Here is an 18,443-nt window from a genome sequence, read left to right on the forward strand (position 1 = left end):
GTATTCTTTTTCCTTCACTTCCAAAGTTTCTGCTATGTATTGCAGTGTATCTGACTATAAAACAGTTTACACTGTAAGCATCAAACATTTGGCAACAAACAAACAAAGCAGAATACCCTGTTTCTACTCCTGTGTACACACTTATCTTGTAGCTAGGCTGCCATTTAAAATTTTACAAACTATCCAGTAAGAATGCTAAGAGCAAAGAGTTGACAAACCTGAAAGAATAGCTTCTTTCAAATATAGTAACATATGGGAGAACTTCCTGATATCATTCACCAACTCCTTGATGTAATCAGGATCCAAAATGGAGTTGGAATTTATGGACTTGAGCCCCATTTCAGAAGTTGTAACCTCAGCAGAGAGCTGGCCTGTTGACAAAACACGTTTTTTCTTTGCCTTTTTCTGTTTGTGAGCAATCATCCTTTCACATGACAGTCAAAAAGATGGAAATCCTTAAGGGGGTGAGACAGAGAGAGAGAAACACAAATACTACATTAACCAGGGGACATTATACCAGATTTTCACAAATAGCCCAAAGCCCACCTCAATATTCTATTTAAAACAACAACAACAAACCCTGCATTACTAATATAGCAACTTCCATTTATTAAGTGCCAATAATCTTGACAACTCTATGATATGCAAGCTTCATTTCACAAGATAGGAACCTGAGGTTTGGAGGTTAAATAATTTGTCTAAGCTCTCAGCTGATAAATGATGAACTGGTACTTAAACCCACATGTGCCTTGTCACCAAAATCCATGCTCTTAATAAACTTCCTCTTCACTCCTAGTATACAGAATTTTTTAAACTGTAAAAGCTGTTCTGAAATGTCACTTAGTACAAGAACATATTCTCCCTCCATGACAGCACCTTCAAAAATAAAGGTGAAATATAAGCTTTGAAAAAAGAAAGACCTGTTTTCAAAATCCCCCTCCATCACTTACTATGCATGACCTGACAAGCTGTTAATCATCTCTTCACTTTGGTAAACTCATTTATAAAATGGGAATAACATCCTGACAACACCTACCCCGTGAGATTATTGTAAGCATTAAAAGAGATAATGGTACAGAAGTGTCCAACACATAAAAGAAATTCAAGTACATTTTGTTCTCAACAGTAATGCATACTCTCACACACACACACACACACACACACACACACACACACACACATTCTGGATTATCACCCTTCATCAGGAATATTTCTTTGTCGAAAACAAGTTCTAAGGATGTTCACTAATCTGACACACCTGGACTGGTTGAACAAATAAATGTATGGTTATTGGAACAGTATTTTTGGTAATTTCAGGATGGTATAATAAAAACACAATCTTTGTTATGAGAAGGATTGAGATTTGAATCCTTGCTAAACACTTTCTAAATGTGTGACCTGTACAATTAGCTTACAGGCTGTGTGAAGATTAAAAGGGAACACAAAATTAAAAGTCATATGTGAAAACACCTAAACCTGGCACATAGTTGGAACTCAAGAAAATCTTAGTTTGTTTCTACTTCATCCTTACATTATATCTTTCTGGAATTAAAAGTCTTAATTTTGTTTATATCTCTTGAAATCAAAATGGAAATGACCAGATGAATTAAATTAGCACAAGCATTATCATTAAAACATTTTTCAAATGTTTTGTCTTGAATATTTAGATACTTTCAAAATGGCAGAAGGACTAAGGACTTCTGTGAAATTTACAACAGAAAGTTTTCTGTAGTATTCATTTCTGGGTTACATGTAAGATATAAAATTGTATCATTTACTCTTTCCTATAGGTCGCCCAACTCCATAGATTTTTTTTTCCCCCCGCAATCTACAGCTCTTTAATCTATCCAATTCTACCTCTACTACCACACTACGTGAATAACTATGATTTCTTGTCTGAGCTACTGTTACTAATTTCCTAATGATCTCTCCATATCCATTCTTGTCTCATTCCAAATGTAATCAGTACATTTTCAAAACATGAATCTCATCACGTCATTTCTCTGCTCAAAACTCTTTCAGAGCACAAGTGAGAAGTTATCAAGGCTGCACGACAAGGCTCAACATGAGATCTAGCTCCTACCTACCTCTGCAATATCGTGTGGAGTCACAACTCCTATTCAACACTCTCAACACTCCTGCCACACACACCTTTCTCATTTTTCCAACAATATTTGTTTACCGTGACCCACATGGGAAATGATTTTATATCATGATCCAGTATACACATTTGTGTGTGATGTGTGTGTAGGAATGCATAAACATAAAACAGATTCTGGCTAAGGAGCCAGGTGATGTACTCCAATGTTCTTTCCTATCCCATTTCATTTCACTGACTGTTGGATTCAGGGTCCTGTCTATATGCAGTTCCATTTGCCTGGACTACTCCTTCCTCTTTGTTTACTCATTCGGATGTCAGCTCAAAGATCACTTCCTCAAAGAAACCTTCCTGGATCTCCCCTGCCCCCATAACCACCACCACCACCACCAAACTAGAACAGAATCTCCTGTTAAATGCTTTATAGTATCTGATACTTTTCATCACCGCACTTATCGAAGTTCCCATAGGTCACTCATGTCTCCCTATCCAGACTATAATATCAAGGAAATCACGACCAATGTTTGCCAACCACATGTTCTCTGCTTACAGCACAGTGCTTGGTATATGAGGGATGAACAATTCAAAATTGTCTGCAGAATGAGTAATCAATTTGCAGAATGAATAATGATGAATAAGTAGTTTATAATGAATTTATAAACTATAAATTTATAAAGTTTCAATTGATTTTTATAGAAATAAAAATGGTTAACTCTGGATTGTTGCAGTGTTTTGAATGGAAAATAGAAACGGTTTTAAAAATGTCTCTAAAATATTATCTTTCAAAAAACCCCAAGAATATGAAGTTAAGTAAAGGCAAGAATACATAAAACTGAAATCAAAGGTGGATTTCTATTATTCTCTACTTCTGATTATTAAATAAGGTGTCCTGACAATTCTTTAATAGCTTTTCAAATTCCTTTATTAAATATTCTTATATCTCAAAGTATTTCTGGAAACGCAATTTCTACATTTAATCTAGTTTCAAACCTAACATTAATCCTTAAATGTGTAAATAACTTCTAAAATGAACTTAGGACAATTTGGGGAGCACTATTATTATATCTAAGTCTCCCCTCCAAGAAAAACAAAACACTCAAGTGCCTTGTTTGGTCAGATCTTTTACAAATCATTAATTGAGAAGACTATTAGCCTAATTTATCACATTTGCAGCTTACTTAATAAAGTCACTGATTAATTTTGATGGCTTTTAGTTTAGTAAATGAGAAAATTGGTCATTGTCACTGGTAAAAAAAAGATGGTTATAAATTTTAAAGCATATAACACAAGCTTCAAATAAAACAATTCACCTATCTCAGTAAAAAGAACTTAACTGTCAAATCAGTAACCCAAAGTTGTAAAAAGTGTTTCAAAAATGCTTGAACATTTTTAGTCCAGACTAAGAATATCTGTAAACAAAAGCAATCGGGAAGTGAGAAACTAAAAGGGGTTATACTCTACGTCTAGTCAGCATTATGGTGAGTAATATACTACTTTTATTATATATACTTTACTACTTTTCATATTTCAAACTGAAAAAAGGAAACATTACAGTTGAAAAAAATGTTAACAAAGTTAATCCAAGCTTTCACAAAATTGAACCATAATAATGAGAAAGTTGGGAGGATATACACTTTCCAAGATCACCCACATTACTTTCTCATGCCCCAAAATGAACATCCTCTAGTTGGTGGTAACATAAAATGTAGTTACTAACAGATTGCAACTGTAAATTTAATTAAATGAGATAATAATATGGAAAGCATTTAGCACAATGCTTGGTTCATCATGAAGACTCAAGAACTTCGCCATTTTCACTTTACTGTGGGAGATTAACATACCTAAGTAATGAACAAAATGTGACTTCACTACAATATATTTGTAAATTGTGAGCAAGAAATATAGGACTGGAAACAATTCCAGAAACTTAACTGACTTCGTGGAAGCCTACTAAATGGCTTCCAAGTGAAGTTTGAACTGTGCAAACAGATTGTTGAGCAAAATATTTGTGAAACTCTCTCTTGCATCTCTTCCAACACCAAACCATCAACATAAAAAAACCCACATTTTATCCACTTTGCAAAGAACTTTGTAGCAAAGCGAAAATTACTGTGCAAAACTACTTCCTCTATACGTTCTAAATTCTAAGGAATATGTGTATTAGAAATGTGAACACTAACTTACGGTACCCTAGAATGTGACTCTCCCAAGACTTCAGTAGCCTGTGTTTATCAAGTGTTCTTGCTGTTCCTCCACCCCAAATGTAAGCTTACAGAAGTATTTTCATTTTAGGCACCAGGCTGCCTAATTGAAGAGTAAAACAACCCTAAATATCTGTACTTAATAGTTCCCAGTCTTACTACTTCTACCTCAGGAAAAATTGCTACATATTTCAGAAATCTGCTATTTCAACACAATTTCTGATTGGTAAGAATCTACCTAGAGATGTTTTTTAAAAATCAGAAAACATTCATTCTGGAGGTCTTCGATTATGTTTTTTAAAGTCACTCCTCACAAAAACAGAATAGAGGCATATTCAAAAGTTTTATCAATAATATGCAAATAACTAATATGTAAAGAAAGGCGTGCAACGCACATACGCTTCATTCCTGTGCAGTTAGAACTCAGCACGTTTAAAGAAGATGAAGCTGCCCAACATCCCACGCCTCCAGAAAGTCTACCATTCCTGACAGGGCTCTCCCTTCACCAGCCAAAACTATCCAATGCCAAAGACCACGTTCCCCATGCCAGGATTTAAATACAGGATGGGAAAATGGAACAACCAAAAAGGGCAGCAGGCACTGATAGCGATGGACAAGAGATACCTTCTCCGAGACACCTGGAGAAAGGGGAAGGGGCGCTCAGCTTCCGCCTTTAGCAACTAACAGTCCTGCTCTCCGAAAAGCTATGAGGCCAATTCCCTCTTGAGGAAGAGCGTCAAAAAAGATGAGCATGGAGACACGAGGCTCGTGAATCCCTAGGGATCCAGCTTGAAACGTCTCAGACTTGAGCTCACCCGTCAAAAAGCGGGGGGAGAAGTCAAGCCCCAAACACATCCACAACGGAATTGGGAAAAACCATTGAGACTGAGGAGGCCTCGGAAGGAAACAGCCCTCCCTCAGCCCAAAACACACAGGAGAACAATGCACCACGGAAATCCTAAGATATCTCGGGAATGAGACCCAGTTGAAGAGGGGACTGATATCAGGGCAGGTGGGGTGGGACAGGATCAGAAGACTAGACTCTGTAGCAGCAGGGAGCACAGATTCTGCAGCTGAAAATCACACTCTGCCAATTACTAGTCTGTGTGTTCCGACAGGTTTTCCCCGTGTGAAAAATTAAATAATCGTGGAACTCTCGTGAGGTTAAATGTATAGCGCTCACAGAAAACAGTACGCCGAACGTGGGACGTGCTGTTTGCATTTATTATTTTCTTCATCTGTTTAGGGCCACCAATCGCGCCCTCCAGGTTCCTCCGCTCCCGCCGCGTCCCCCGTCCGGGCGGACCCCTCCCGGAGGACCAGGAGTCCAGAGGACGCCGGCCCCCACCGCAGCCCGCAGTCGCCTCCGCTCGCCGCCGCCGCCTGGGCCGTCCGGACCCCGGCCAGCAGGCAACTAGCGGGTGACCTCAGCCCCCTGCCGCAGCCGCCGCCCTGCACTCACCGCGGCGCTCCATCCCGCGTCCCGGACGCGGACGCCCGCCCGATGCTCACGGCCGCCGCCGCCGCCGCCGCCGCCCCCGCCGCCGCCGAGGGCTGGAACTCGCCGCCCCCATCCCCCACGGCCCGCGGACGCCAGGCCAAGCCGCCGCCGCCGCCCCTGCAGCTACCGCCGCGACCACGCCAGCCCCGGCCGCCCCGCCCCCGGGCTCGCACCTCCCGCCGGGCCGCGGCCCGCCCCCTAGGACCCAGCCCATTGGTCCGCGCGCCTGGGGGGCGGGGCCGGGCGCCGGCTGCAGGTGGGGGCGGCCGCTGGCTCTCGCGCGCCGGGAGCTGGCTGGCAGCGGCGCCGCAGCCGCAACTTGTCCCGAGCATTGCAGGACGTGTTGATCGCCCCGTGCGGCCTGCTGCAGGACAGGCGGGGGAACCTTAGGAGTAGGTCACCTGATGACTACATCTGGCAATCTGCATTTTTTTATGAGGTGCTTCTTTTGACCACCTGGTTCTTCTCTCTCCAACTCCTTTAAGAAAACAAACAAAAACAAGATCCCACACAGGTAAAGTGTAACACAGGCCTGGCTCTTTTTTCCGAATGTACTTCCTCAAAACCAGCCAACTACTGTGCCCTCTGTACAGGGTCCTATTTTCCAATTAGACCTATATTACTTCAACTGCACTCTCAAACTCGCTCAGAATGAGAAAAATGTCTGAGAAAGATGGAATAATTAAAGAAAGCAGCAGGGGCCGAAGGCACATAAGCTTCCATATCATTCTATTCACGAGAACAAGCCTTGTCAGTTAATCATCTCAGTTCTCGTACATTCAGAAAGAACTGATGGAGAAACAGGGCACATTGGGGAGGGTGGCTGGAGGTAGCGGTGGAGGCAGAGAAAAAATTATCAGTCGCTGGAGAAAGCATTAAAAGACACAGGAAAGGGTGAGGAGGAGAAGCAGGAAGAAACAGGGGCTGCAGACATAAGGGCGAGAGAGAAGCAAAACCAGGGAAGGCAGAAACAGGTGAAGGCAGAAAGAGAAAATAATGAAAAATAAAAGAGAAAGGAGAGACTACCTACTTACAGAGACAGAAAAAGGAAGTAAGCATGATAGAGCCAACAAATGAAGTAGTGAGACAGGGAGAAAATACTCATTGGTAAAGAGAAGAGGAACATCTCTCAGATCTTTGAACCCTTATACTAAAAGCAATGTTGGGGAAATACAGCAAATTTGGCCCTTCAGGTGCTACTTGGAAAAGATAAAAACGAAAATGCTCAGCTTCGTGGTTACTTTAGCTCCACGCTGGAATTTTCAGACTCAACTTACACAAATTTACCCCTTCAAACCCCAAACACAACAGCACCAAGGAAATGTCACAGATACCAAGGAAACCTCCAAACCAGACTCTCCTTCTAACCACACTTAAAAAGATCAATGCACTATGGACTCGCACCATGGGAACTGGTGATGCCGTGAACTGAAACAAACTAATGAGAGGTCAGGGGTCCCAGGGCAAAAGGGGGCTGGAGCATCGCAACCCTGATTAAATCATAAGGAAGGTTTGGGGAAGAAACATAATGAAGTCACTCGATCTTAAACACCCCTTTGTATCTGTTTTTAAATACCTGTATATTAATTATTTTGTACTCTCTTATTCCATTATCACCATTTCCTTCAATAAAGTTGAACTGACAGTGTCTTGCCCAAGATCCTCATGGGGAGAAAGGGTGTGTGAGGTAGAAGTGGTGGTGTGACAGAGACAGAAAGGAGCACATGGGAGGGAAAGAAAGGGAAAAGCCGTTAAAGAGAGATGTGAGAAACAACTGTGGAGAAGAGAGAAAGAAGACCAAGAAAGATGCAGAGACAAGTGGAGGCAGAGAAAGAGAAAATAAGATGGAGACAGAATAGGGAAGAGAAACAGAAATGATAGAGAGAAAAGAAATAGGGGGACTATCCACTGACAGAGAAAGGGTAGACAGACCCTCTTACAATCAAACAATTCTGGGCAAGTGAACACAATTAGGGCCCTAGGTTGTTACCTGGAAAAGATAAATATGAGAACCTCAGGCTCCTTGATTACCTGGGCTCTACTATCATTTTGCAGACTTAATTTTTAAAAATTTACCCATTAAACTTTAAACATAACTGTGCCAAGATCAAAAGCATTAAAAGTTCTGGGGACACCTAACAACCAAATGTTCCTTCAAATCCTACTGGAGGAGAATGATGCACCATGGACACTCACCATGGAAACCACTGATGACAAAACTGAAGGACACCAATGGGGGAGAGGAAAGGATTCTGAAGGCCATGGAAGGCAGAGGCAGGGTAACCCTCAGGGAGCTCAAGGGAGGAAAGTCTGCACCTTGGATCTATTCTGCATTAATCTCAAGACCCTCATCAGATCTACCTCTAAACCCTCTCAAAACAACCAACGATTGTGCATAGAACCAACACAGAGTGGATCGTCAATGAATATTAGACCATTCAATTATAAGTACCTTATCTGAGGGAAATTTTGAGAAGTCTCTTAATCCCAATCTTCCTCTTAAATCTTTTTTAAAAATACATTATCTTTTCTACTCTTTCCTTATGAAGGAGGAACACAATATTTGGAAACTACCATTAGCAAAAAAGGTAGTTCAGTTTTAAATTAAAAGGGTTATTTTATTAATTCCCCCAACTTGCATTTTGTTTAAAGAAATTTTATGTCACACAAGTAAGTTGCAAATATGAAAAGTACACTATTGAAACAATACCTTTCTGCAACTCCAAAATTCTTAGTTTATAAAATTGTAAAGGGTTGAAAGAAAAAGTAAAACCATCTATATATCTATTGCAGAAGTCCAATATCTTAAAATTGTGTTTTTACCATTTTACATTATTATGGTCTGTAGTATTTTTTTCCTTTCTAAAACAGAAATTCACATCCTCTGTGATGTTGCTCTTCTGTCATTCCGTGAAGCCTCAACTTGCATATTGTTAAAATCTTTTTCATGTGTTCTCTTCAGTGTTAACATAGTCAGTGTTGCTATTTTTGCTGGGTAAGGATCTTCATATTCCTGAAGTTGATTCTGTAGTTTAGGTATCCTCCTTTTCATAACAGAACATGGTTTTAAAAACATTTCACAATGTCTGGAGACATCTTTAGTTGTCACAACTGGGAAGGAGCTGTACTGACATCTAATGAATTGAGGCCAGGGATGCTGCTAAACATCCTACTTGCAAAAGAGGGCACCCCTCAACCCTCCTACCTCCAACCCTAACAAAGAATTACCCAACCCCAAATGGTCAATAGTGTCAAGGTTGAGAAACTTTGCTCTAGATCCAATTATCACTTTATAAGCAATGTAGAAGACGGGAATATGTTAAATTACATCACAGGATGCACTCAGTAAAATCTAGACTGTAGGTCATTTTATAGGACAAAAAACAGTTTTTTAAATAAACTGCAAGGAAAACAAAAGAAAATCTCCAGATTAAGAAAAAAAAAAAGTCTTAAAGTTTTAAATACATCAAGTGCAGGAATAAATGAGATCAGACTTGCCCTTCCTCTATACTGTTTTCAGACATTAGACTATAATGGCCAGCACACGACTGTGATCCTGGAGAGATGGGATCACAAACAAATGAGGTGATTCCCTACAGTCACCCCAACTTTCTGCCTGGAGGCACATTCTAGACCATGGCACAGAAGGGAGAAGCCAAACAGAGTGTGGTACTCTTGTTAAGTTGAGGAGAAAGGGATCATAGTTCAAGAAGACTGGGGCAGCTGGAATCTGTAAGTCAGAGTACTAGAGAGGAAGAAGGTAGGCAAAGGAAGAGCTCCAGAAACGTGCATAGGCAACTCTTTGATTTTCTTGCTGAATACAAAGCTTTATATGTATGGGGTGAATCCCCACAAGGATGGATAAAGAATTTCCAGGGAGCTGTAGCTGAACAATTCCCAGGGTTTTCACAGGTCTGGGAGACCTCTGAGTGTTCATCAGCCAGAGTAGAGAGACCTGTTGAATAGTCAAGGAGAGATCCCAGAAGGACATGTGTTAGTAGTACATCTAACTCAGCCCTAATAAAATAGTATTCTAAAGTCACCCCAAAGAAACTTCAAAACAAGCCTCATTTTGTAAATTTCTTTTTTTTAAAAAACCTGATATTTAAATAAAAAATGATAACAATGTGTGTGGCATTTACACCATATGCAGAATAGCAAAAAGTATCACAATAGCAAAAAGGGAGGAGGGAAATGAAAGCAAGGTTCTTACATTATATGTGAAATAGCATAATATTATTTGAAGGTATATTATAATAAGTTAAAAATGTATATTAAAATCTTCAGAGGAACAGTTAATAAGCCAACAGTGGACATAAATGGAATTTCAAAAAATTAATCCAAAATAAGGCAGGACAAGAAGAAAAAAAACAAAGAACAGGTGCGAAAAATTAAAGGCAAATAGCAAGATGATAGGCTTAAACCCAACCATATCAATAATTACATTAAACACTCTAAACACCCCTATAAAAAGGCAGAGATTGTCAAAGTGGATAAAAACGTAAGACTCAACTACATACTGCCTGTAAGAAACAACCTGAAATATAAAGACACATAGGTTGAAAGTAAAACTAAGATACACCACACAAATACTAATCTTAAGAAAACAGAAGTAGCTCTGTTACATCAGACAAGGAGTTTTACCAAGGATAAAGATTAACATTTCATGATCCTAAAAGTGTAAGCACCTAAAAATAGAGCTTCAGAATATATAAGGCAAAACCTGACAGAAATGTAAGGAAAAAATAAACAAATCTCAATGATAGTTAAGATTTCAGCAATCCTCTCTCATTAACTGATAGAACAAGTAAGAGAAAATCTGTAAGGATATAGAAAACTTAAACAATACTATCAACCAACTTGATCTCATACACATTTATAGAATATTCTACCCAATGACAGAATACACAGTCTTTTCAATTACATATAGAATATTCACTAAGACAGACCATATGTAGGACCATACAAGTCCCAATAAATTTAAGAAAACTGAAATCATACAGTGTATGTTCTCTGACCCAAACAAATTAAATTTAGAATAAATAACAGTAGGATAATTGGGAAATCCCCAAACATTTGGGAATTATAAAATATAAATTTTTAATTAACCCATAGGTCAAATTTTCACAAGGCAAATTTGAAAATATTCTGAACTGAATAAAAATGAAAACATTTCAAAATGGCTAAGTTACATAGTAAAAGCAGTGGTTAGAGAAATATACAGCTTTAGATGCTTTATTAAAAAGAAAGGCAATTCTAAAATCAATGATTAAGCTTCCACTTTAAGAAGCTAAAAAGCAAAGAGCAAATTGAACAGAAAGTAAGTAAAAGGAAGGAAATAATGGTAGAGTAGAAATCAATGATATAGAAGACAGATAACACAGAAAAATCAATATAACTAAAAGTTGGTTCTTTGAAAAGATCAATTAAATAAATATCTTGCTGAACTGATCAAAAAGTAAAGAGAGAACACACAAATTACTAATATCATGAATGAAACAGAAACATTAATACAGACCCTACAGATATTAAAAGGTCAATAGGGGAATGTTATAAACAACTTTGCTCAAAAACTCAACAACTAAGATAAAATGGAAAAAATTTCTTGAAAGACACAAATAACAAATTGAACACAAAAAACAGAAAATCTGGATAGCTTTATATATATTAAAGAAATTGGATTCATAATTTAAAATATCTTACAAAGAAAACTGCAGACCCAGATGGCCTCACTAATGAAATCAATTGAACCAGACAAAACAGTCCTACAAAAACTCTCAGAAAATAGAGTAGGCAGGAAAACTTCCCAGCTCATTTTTATGAAGTAAACATTACTCTGATACCAAAAGCTAACAAAGATATTACAAGAAAGCTACAGTTCAAATTTCCTAACAGTATTAGCAAGTCAAATCCAACAATATATAAAATAATACATTAGAACTAAGAAGCGTTTATCCCAAGAATCAAGCTTAGTTTAATATTCAACAGAAGAACCATGTGATCATCTTAATAGTTGCAAAAAAGCATCTGACAAAATTCTGCAGAATTTCATGATTAAAACAGTCAGCAAAGTAGGAATAGAAAAGAATTTCTTCAAACATAAAAGGCATCTACAAAAAATCTACAGCTAATATCATAGTCAATAATGAAAGACTACGTTTTCCCCTTAAGATCAGGATCAATATTGTTACTGAAGGTCTTAGCCAGTACAATAGAATGAGAAAGAAATAAAACACATTCAGATTGAAATAAAGAAGTGAAACACTTTATTACAAGTTGACATGTTTGTGTACCTCAAAAATCCTAAGGAACCTATAAATAAGCTACTACAACTAATACATGAATATAGCAAGGCTACAGAATACAAGGTCAACATATCATAATCAATTTTATTTCCATATACTAGCAACAAACAATTGTACAGTGACACTTTAGAAACTAATACCATTTATAACAACATCAAAAAACAAGATATTTTTATGAATAAATTAGACAAAACATGTGCAAGATCCCAAATTTAAAATTATAAAATACTAATGGCAAGAAATTAAAGAACTGAATAAACCAATAAGCATGCCATGTTCATGGACTGGAAGACTCAATACTATTAAGACTTTAATTTCCCTCAAACTTAACCTATAGTTTCAAGCAATCCCAAACAAAATCCCTCCAGGCTTTTCTGCAGAAATTCATAGGCTGAGTGTAAAATGTATATAAATATGTAAAAAATCTAAACAGCCAAACAGTCTTTGAAAAAAGAACAAACTTGGAAGATTCACAATGCCTGATTTACTACAGAGCTACAACTGTCAGGACAGTGTGATATTGGCATAGAGATAGACATAGGTTAACAGAATAGAATAGAGTCTAGAAATAAACCCACATATACAATCAGTTGATTTTCAAAAGGTGCTAAAGTAGTTCATTAGGGAGAAAAAGGTCTTTTCAATAAATGGTGCTGAATTAACTTGATATCCATATAAGAAAAAAAAATGATCCTTGATCATTCTTCAGAGCATACTCTAAAATTAACTCAACATGTATCACAGAGCTAAACATATAACCTAAAACTATCAGTCTTTTAAATACTGGAGTTGGAGGAGGCAGCTTCTTGCTTTTATAAATAAAAGTTATGGGGGAACACAGCCATGCCCAATTGTTTATGTACTGTCAATAACTGTTTTTGCCCTACAACAGCAAAGTTGAGTGGTTGAGGTGCTGCAGCCCGTAAGCCTAAAATATTTATTATCTGGTCCTTTAAGAATATGTTTGGGAATTCCTATTCTAAAAGAAAACTTGGGAGAAAATCTAGGGAACAATTTCTCAGACACAAAAAGCTAGACCCATTAAAAAAAAAAAACATGAACTGGTAAACTGGACGCCATCAAAATTTAAAGCTCTTTGAAAGACAACTGTTAAGCCCACAAATTGGGAGAAAATATCTGACAAAAAATTTGTATTCAAATTACATCAAGAACTCTTACAACTCAATAATAAAATAAACGACACAATAAAGTAATAAGTAAAAGATCTGAACAGACACTTGAAAAACGAAGATACAGACTGGGCAATAAGCACATGAAATAGTGTTCAACATCATTAGTATCAGGGAAACACAAATTTAAACCACAGTGAGATATATCTAAATATCTACTGGAATTCTCAATTTTAGCTAGACTGAAATACCATCTTAGGGGTAGGAAGGATGTAGAACAATTAAAACTCCCACACATTGCTGCTATCAAGGTACACACTACTTTGGAAAACAGCCTGGCAGTTCCTTATACAATTAAACATACATTTACCATGCAACCCAGCAATTCTACCCTTTTATATACCCCCCTCCAAAATGAAAAATACGTTCATCAAAAAACTTGCACACAAATGTACATAGCAACTTTTTTCATGGTAGTCAAAAACTGGAAACAACCCAAATGTTCATCAACAGATAAATGGTTAAACAAATTGTGATACAGCCTTACAATGGAATGCTACTTAGCAGTAAATATCTATGACATAGGAAAAAACCACGGGTGAATCTCAAAAACACTATGCTAAATGAAAGTCAAACACAAAAGAATATATGCTGTATGATTCCTTTTACATGAAATTCTAGAAAAGATGAACCTAACCTTTAGTAACAAAAAGTGCAAGTGGTTGCCTGGTGACAGGGGTTGTAGTATGGGAGGTGGGGGGACTTCCAAATGAGCATGAGTGAACTTTTTTGGAGTAATGGAAATGTTTCTGTATCTTGACTATGGGATTACACGAGTGTATACAACTGTCAAAATTCACTCTCAGTGTATAAATATCTGTTATTTTAATGTTCAATGAATATTAGACAAATAAAGTTATAGAAGGTTCTATTTGAATAATCCCTCATATTCAACTTCCTCTCTCCCTTAATATTTTTCAAAATATTTTCCATCTTCTTCCTTAGAAAGGAAGGCTATGGTATTTGAAAACTTTCTCAGTGACAAATACTGGAACATTTTTTAAGAAAAAGAAAAAACCTATCCCAGGGAAGCAATATTGTCAAATGGCTCTTTTGCTTATGAGAGTAATGATAAAGACAGAGAAGAAAGTGCAAACCCTCCACAAAAATCCTCATCATATTGAAATGTGTTCCTAACCTTCCTTTTAAACCTCCTTGTTTCTTTACACATGAATGTTGTCTTTCTGTGCTGCGGCTCATCATGATACTGGAAACGAGGTGAGAAATTAAAAACAAACAAAACAGCCTTCCAAGCAGAATCATGGAAGCTAATCAGTGGCATCCTATATGCATTAGAGATAACCAGCAATTCTGCCCAGAAGGACCCTTCTGCCTTCTGTGCTTATTAAAATCATTCTCTTAATTAATCTCACACAAAACATTACTTCTTCCAAGAAGCCTTTTCATTCCCTCCACTGAAAATAAATCATCCCTTTACTTTCCCATAGGACATTCAACATACTTTTTTCCAGTAACCCAAGATGTTATGCCTTGGGCCCTATTTATTGGGAATTGTCTACTTCTACCCAACAGACTGAAAGGCTCCACAGGACCCCGCCTAACACAGAGTGGGATCACACTAAATTTTCTAAGTGAATGCTGAATGAATCACCAATGGTACAGAAGTGAACATCTTTCCAGGGTACCTTCTGGGCATGAGCTTTGTTTAATGCAGTACTAACCACTGGGACCAACAGCAGTGGTTGTAGAAGCACACATTCCTAGGTCAAGGGCTTTTACAGCTGGGAAGTGAAGGCACTGATAATTTAGGTGGATGTTCTATTTTAGGGAGGTGGGCAGAGCAGGAATGGTCAGCCACCCTAGATATGCTGAACAGTGCTTTCTTCATCTTAGCCAGAGTTTTATTTCCTGTCATTTTGGAGACTGAAACATTTTCAACCCAGGTCCATCTTACTTCGCTTCAAATTCACTTGAAAACTTTTCTCAGAATCAGGAGACTGAAGCTATTTGTACCGTAAAGCTAATGAAGCTTAAACGTCCGGGTTCCTCACTTGCACAGTTCCTACAATCAGGAAGCATTTCTAAGTATGCATTCCTGGCAAACTGCCTAAGGAAATCTCCAAAGAAAGGGCTTTAAATTTCCAAGACTCCTAATCTGTTGTGATTTCTTTACTCATTCTAAATATTCACTTTCATATTTAATTATGAATTCTTTTTCTTGAACAGGAAACCCTCCTCCCTCAAACTGAACAAGGGGGCGAAGCTAACTTCCAAAAAAGAGAAAAGGAAAAGGTAAATGTGGAACAAAAAGTTCTTTGGTTTTTTGGCTCCACGGTCTTGGAACTTACACTTGCTAACAGCCCCTAAAAGATCCATCATTAGAGACGGATAGAGGATGTCAAAGATCAACAAACAAATAAAACAAAAAAATAACCAATGCGGGTAGTCGGTGGACAAACCTCACCCTCGTCTCTAAAGAGGAGTGGTGATGAAAAAGCGAGGTAGACCCTGAAAATGTCAGAGGGGCTCAAAGACAAGGAGAGTCCCTGGCTACTTTGTTCCGGCCAAAGGAAAGCCTTCCCGCGAGCCGAGGTTTGATCGTGGGGTCCTGGGACAGCCAGGGAAACAAATTCAAAGGGATACGCTCTCGCAGTAGCTGCAATCCTCCGCCTGTCACTTTCTATTTCGTAGAGCACCGGGCTCGCCCCAGGACTAGGCTGGGATAGCGGGGGTTGTGCGTGTGTGCGTGCGTGCGCGTGTGTGTGAAGGAAGAGCTACCGGGGTGTGAGAGAGAAGGGTCGGGGCGGTGGGAGAGAGGGGTGTGAAGAGAGACACGCACACCGGAGCGGGGCTCTTGGGTTGAAAGGGAAGGGGAGTGTTTTTCTACTTTTCATCCCCCCCCCCCCCAAAGCAAACAAACAAACTGCCGGCCTTGGGTGAGGCGAAGTGTGATAAAAGGTAGATAGGGAACACGAGGTGTCTATTATTTTACCTCAGCCTTTGCACTTGTCACACTAAAATTGCAGAAAAAGGCACCAAACTTCCAAAAAGATCCCAAGTAAGGAAGACGAATGTGAAGGGCCGGTTAAGGAAACCAAAGGCGGGCGGGGGGTGGGGGGGGAGGTGGGGAGTAAAGGAACCCCGGCCTGAACTCCGCTTAGAGGCAGATGAGGGCATGCGGTTAGAAAAGGGAGAGGGGCTGCAGGACGTTCAGAGGCGTCTGGAAAGGGAGGAAAGCCCGCCGCGAGAGCCTCCCCCCAGAGGCCGGGGCGGCGGCGCCTAACTGGGGGCACCAGGGTCCGCCGGTCCGTGCAACGCCCGCCCTTGCCCTCCCGGTTCCTGCGCTCCTGCCGCGCCCGGGGCGGTCCCTCGTCCGGTTGGACCCCTCCCGGAGGACCAGGAGTCCCGGGGACACCGGCCCGCCCCGCCGCCGCCAGCCCCCAGCGCAGCCCTCAGTCGCCTCCACTCCCGGCCGCCGCCTGGGCCGCTCGGACCCTGGACGGCAACCCGCGGGTGGCCGCCGCGGGTGACCCCCAGCCCCCGGCCGCAGCCGCCGCGGCCGGAGCAAGCGCCGCCACCCTGCACTCACCGCGGCGCTCCATCCCGCGTCCCGGACGCGGACGCCCGCCCGACGCTCACGGCCGCCGCCGCCGCCGAGGGCTGGAGCTCGCCGCCCCCATCCCCCACGGCCCGCGGACGCCAGGCCAAGCCGCCGCTGCCCCTGCAGCTACCGCCGACCGCCCCAGCCCCGGCCGCCCCGCCCCCGGGCTCGCACCTCCCGCCGGGCCGCGGCCCGCCCCCTGGGGCCCAGCCCATTGGCCCGCGCGCCTGGGGGGCGGGGCCGGGCGCTGGCGGCAGGTGGGGGTGGCCGCTGGCTCTCGCGCGCCGGGCGCGGGCTGTCAGGGGCGAGTTGTCCCGAGCGTTGCAGGACTTGTTGGCCGCCCCGTGCGGCCTGCTGCAGGACAGGCGGGGGACCCTTAGGAATAGGTCACCTTTTGCACCCTCCAGTAGGGAGCAGGTCCTTGTTGTTTTAGTGGACATTTCTCAGGTGGAGACTTTTAATTCCTCCCAGTCAGGAATTTGGTCTTCAACTTTAGTCCTACCCCTTCCCACACCCTCCTTCTCCCTTTAGGGACAAAAATACATTTTGTGCTTAACTTTAAAACCGCCACAGTCTTTTCTGTCTTTGACTGATTGTCATTTTCAGAAAACGGAATCACCCAAAACATCAACTATTATGTACAGTAGCAGGCTCTTGGGAGTTGCTCAACAAATATTAGTCGAATGCATGTCCCCCTAATCATGCTACCTGGCTTTTACCATTAAATGCTCCTTTATTAATGGGACTCATCAACACTAGATTTAGATCACACATCATAATGAGAAAAGTACAGCGCTTCTGTTGAATAGAATACATGGCAGTAACACTTAACTCTACCAAGAAACCCTTCCTGTCGTCTATGCTGAGACATAGCAGACACTCTGTGAATCTTAGCTGAGTAAATAAGTAAAATTATGAAAAAGGAATTTGGAAAAGTTCCTCAACCTCTTCCTCCCCTTAAACCTGTTCAAAATATATTAAACATCTGTCATATTCTCTACTCTTATTCATTAGTTGGGAGAAATATATTTTAAAAAATTCTCAGAGAAAAATGGTAACTCATTTTTTCAATAAAATAAATACAATTAACTGAGAATGAACATAAAAAATCTGTTTGCTGTAAATCGACTATATTTCAACAAAAAATTAAAAAAAAAACAAAAGAATCTGTTATCTGGAACAGGTGGCTCATGTGTTTGGTAAAGAAAAGAAGAAATAAATACCTCCACCAAATCCTATAAAGTGTCACAGCACTTGCCCTTAGAAGCCAACTTGTTTTTTACGTATATATGTTTCTTGGTTAAAGTGGCTCAGGGTCACGGCTTTGGAGGATGAGGAATCAGAGACAAAGAAACAAAAATCAGAGGCATAACTGGATGCTGGATCAATAATGAAACACATGACAGATGCTGTAGCACTGCTATTTTATGATTATAGTGTTTGTTAATAACACATAACTACTCTACCTATTGAAACGTTCTTCATTCTATGACAGAGAGAATACAACCTCTGCTCTGAAGCCTGTTCTCACTGAAAATCAGTCATCCTATTTAATATTATATGGTACATGGAACCCTATTCTTATG

At 40.3% G+C, this 18,443-nt stretch overlaps 1 protein-coding gene across 8 annotated transcripts in view; it reads right to left on the reverse strand.

Moving 5' to 3' along the window:
- The window catches only part of ARHGAP29 (Rho GTPase activating protein 29), a 91,160-nt gene extending 74,183 nt beyond the window's left edge, over nt 1-16,977 (reverse strand). For 3 of the 8 annotated variants that reach the window (XM_057717988.1, XM_057717977.1, XM_057717947.1), the window contains exons 1-2: nt 16,249-16,265; nt 219-455 (exon numbers count right to left, since the gene is read on the reverse strand). In XM_057717988.1, the coding sequence (XP_057573971.1) occupies nt 219-423 (205 nt within the window). In that variant the 5' untranslated portion in view covers nt 424-455; nt 16,249-16,265. Of the gene's footprint in view, nt 1-218; nt 456-5,761; nt 5,895-16,248; nt 16,266-16,845 lie in introns of those variants that run through there. The other 5 variants (XM_057717958.1, XM_057717994.1, XM_057717968.1 and 2 more) reach the window with 5 other exon arrangements.
- Between the last annotated feature and the right edge of the window lie 1,466 nt (nt 16,978-18,443).

This window comes from Hippopotamus amphibius, chromosome 1 (genome assembly GCF_030028045.1).
Source record: "Hippopotamus amphibius kiboko isolate mHipAmp2 chromosome 1, mHipAmp2.hap2, whole genome shotgun sequence".
NCBI lineage: Eukaryota > Metazoa > Chordata > Mammalia > Artiodactyla > Hippopotamidae > Hippopotamus > Hippopotamus amphibius.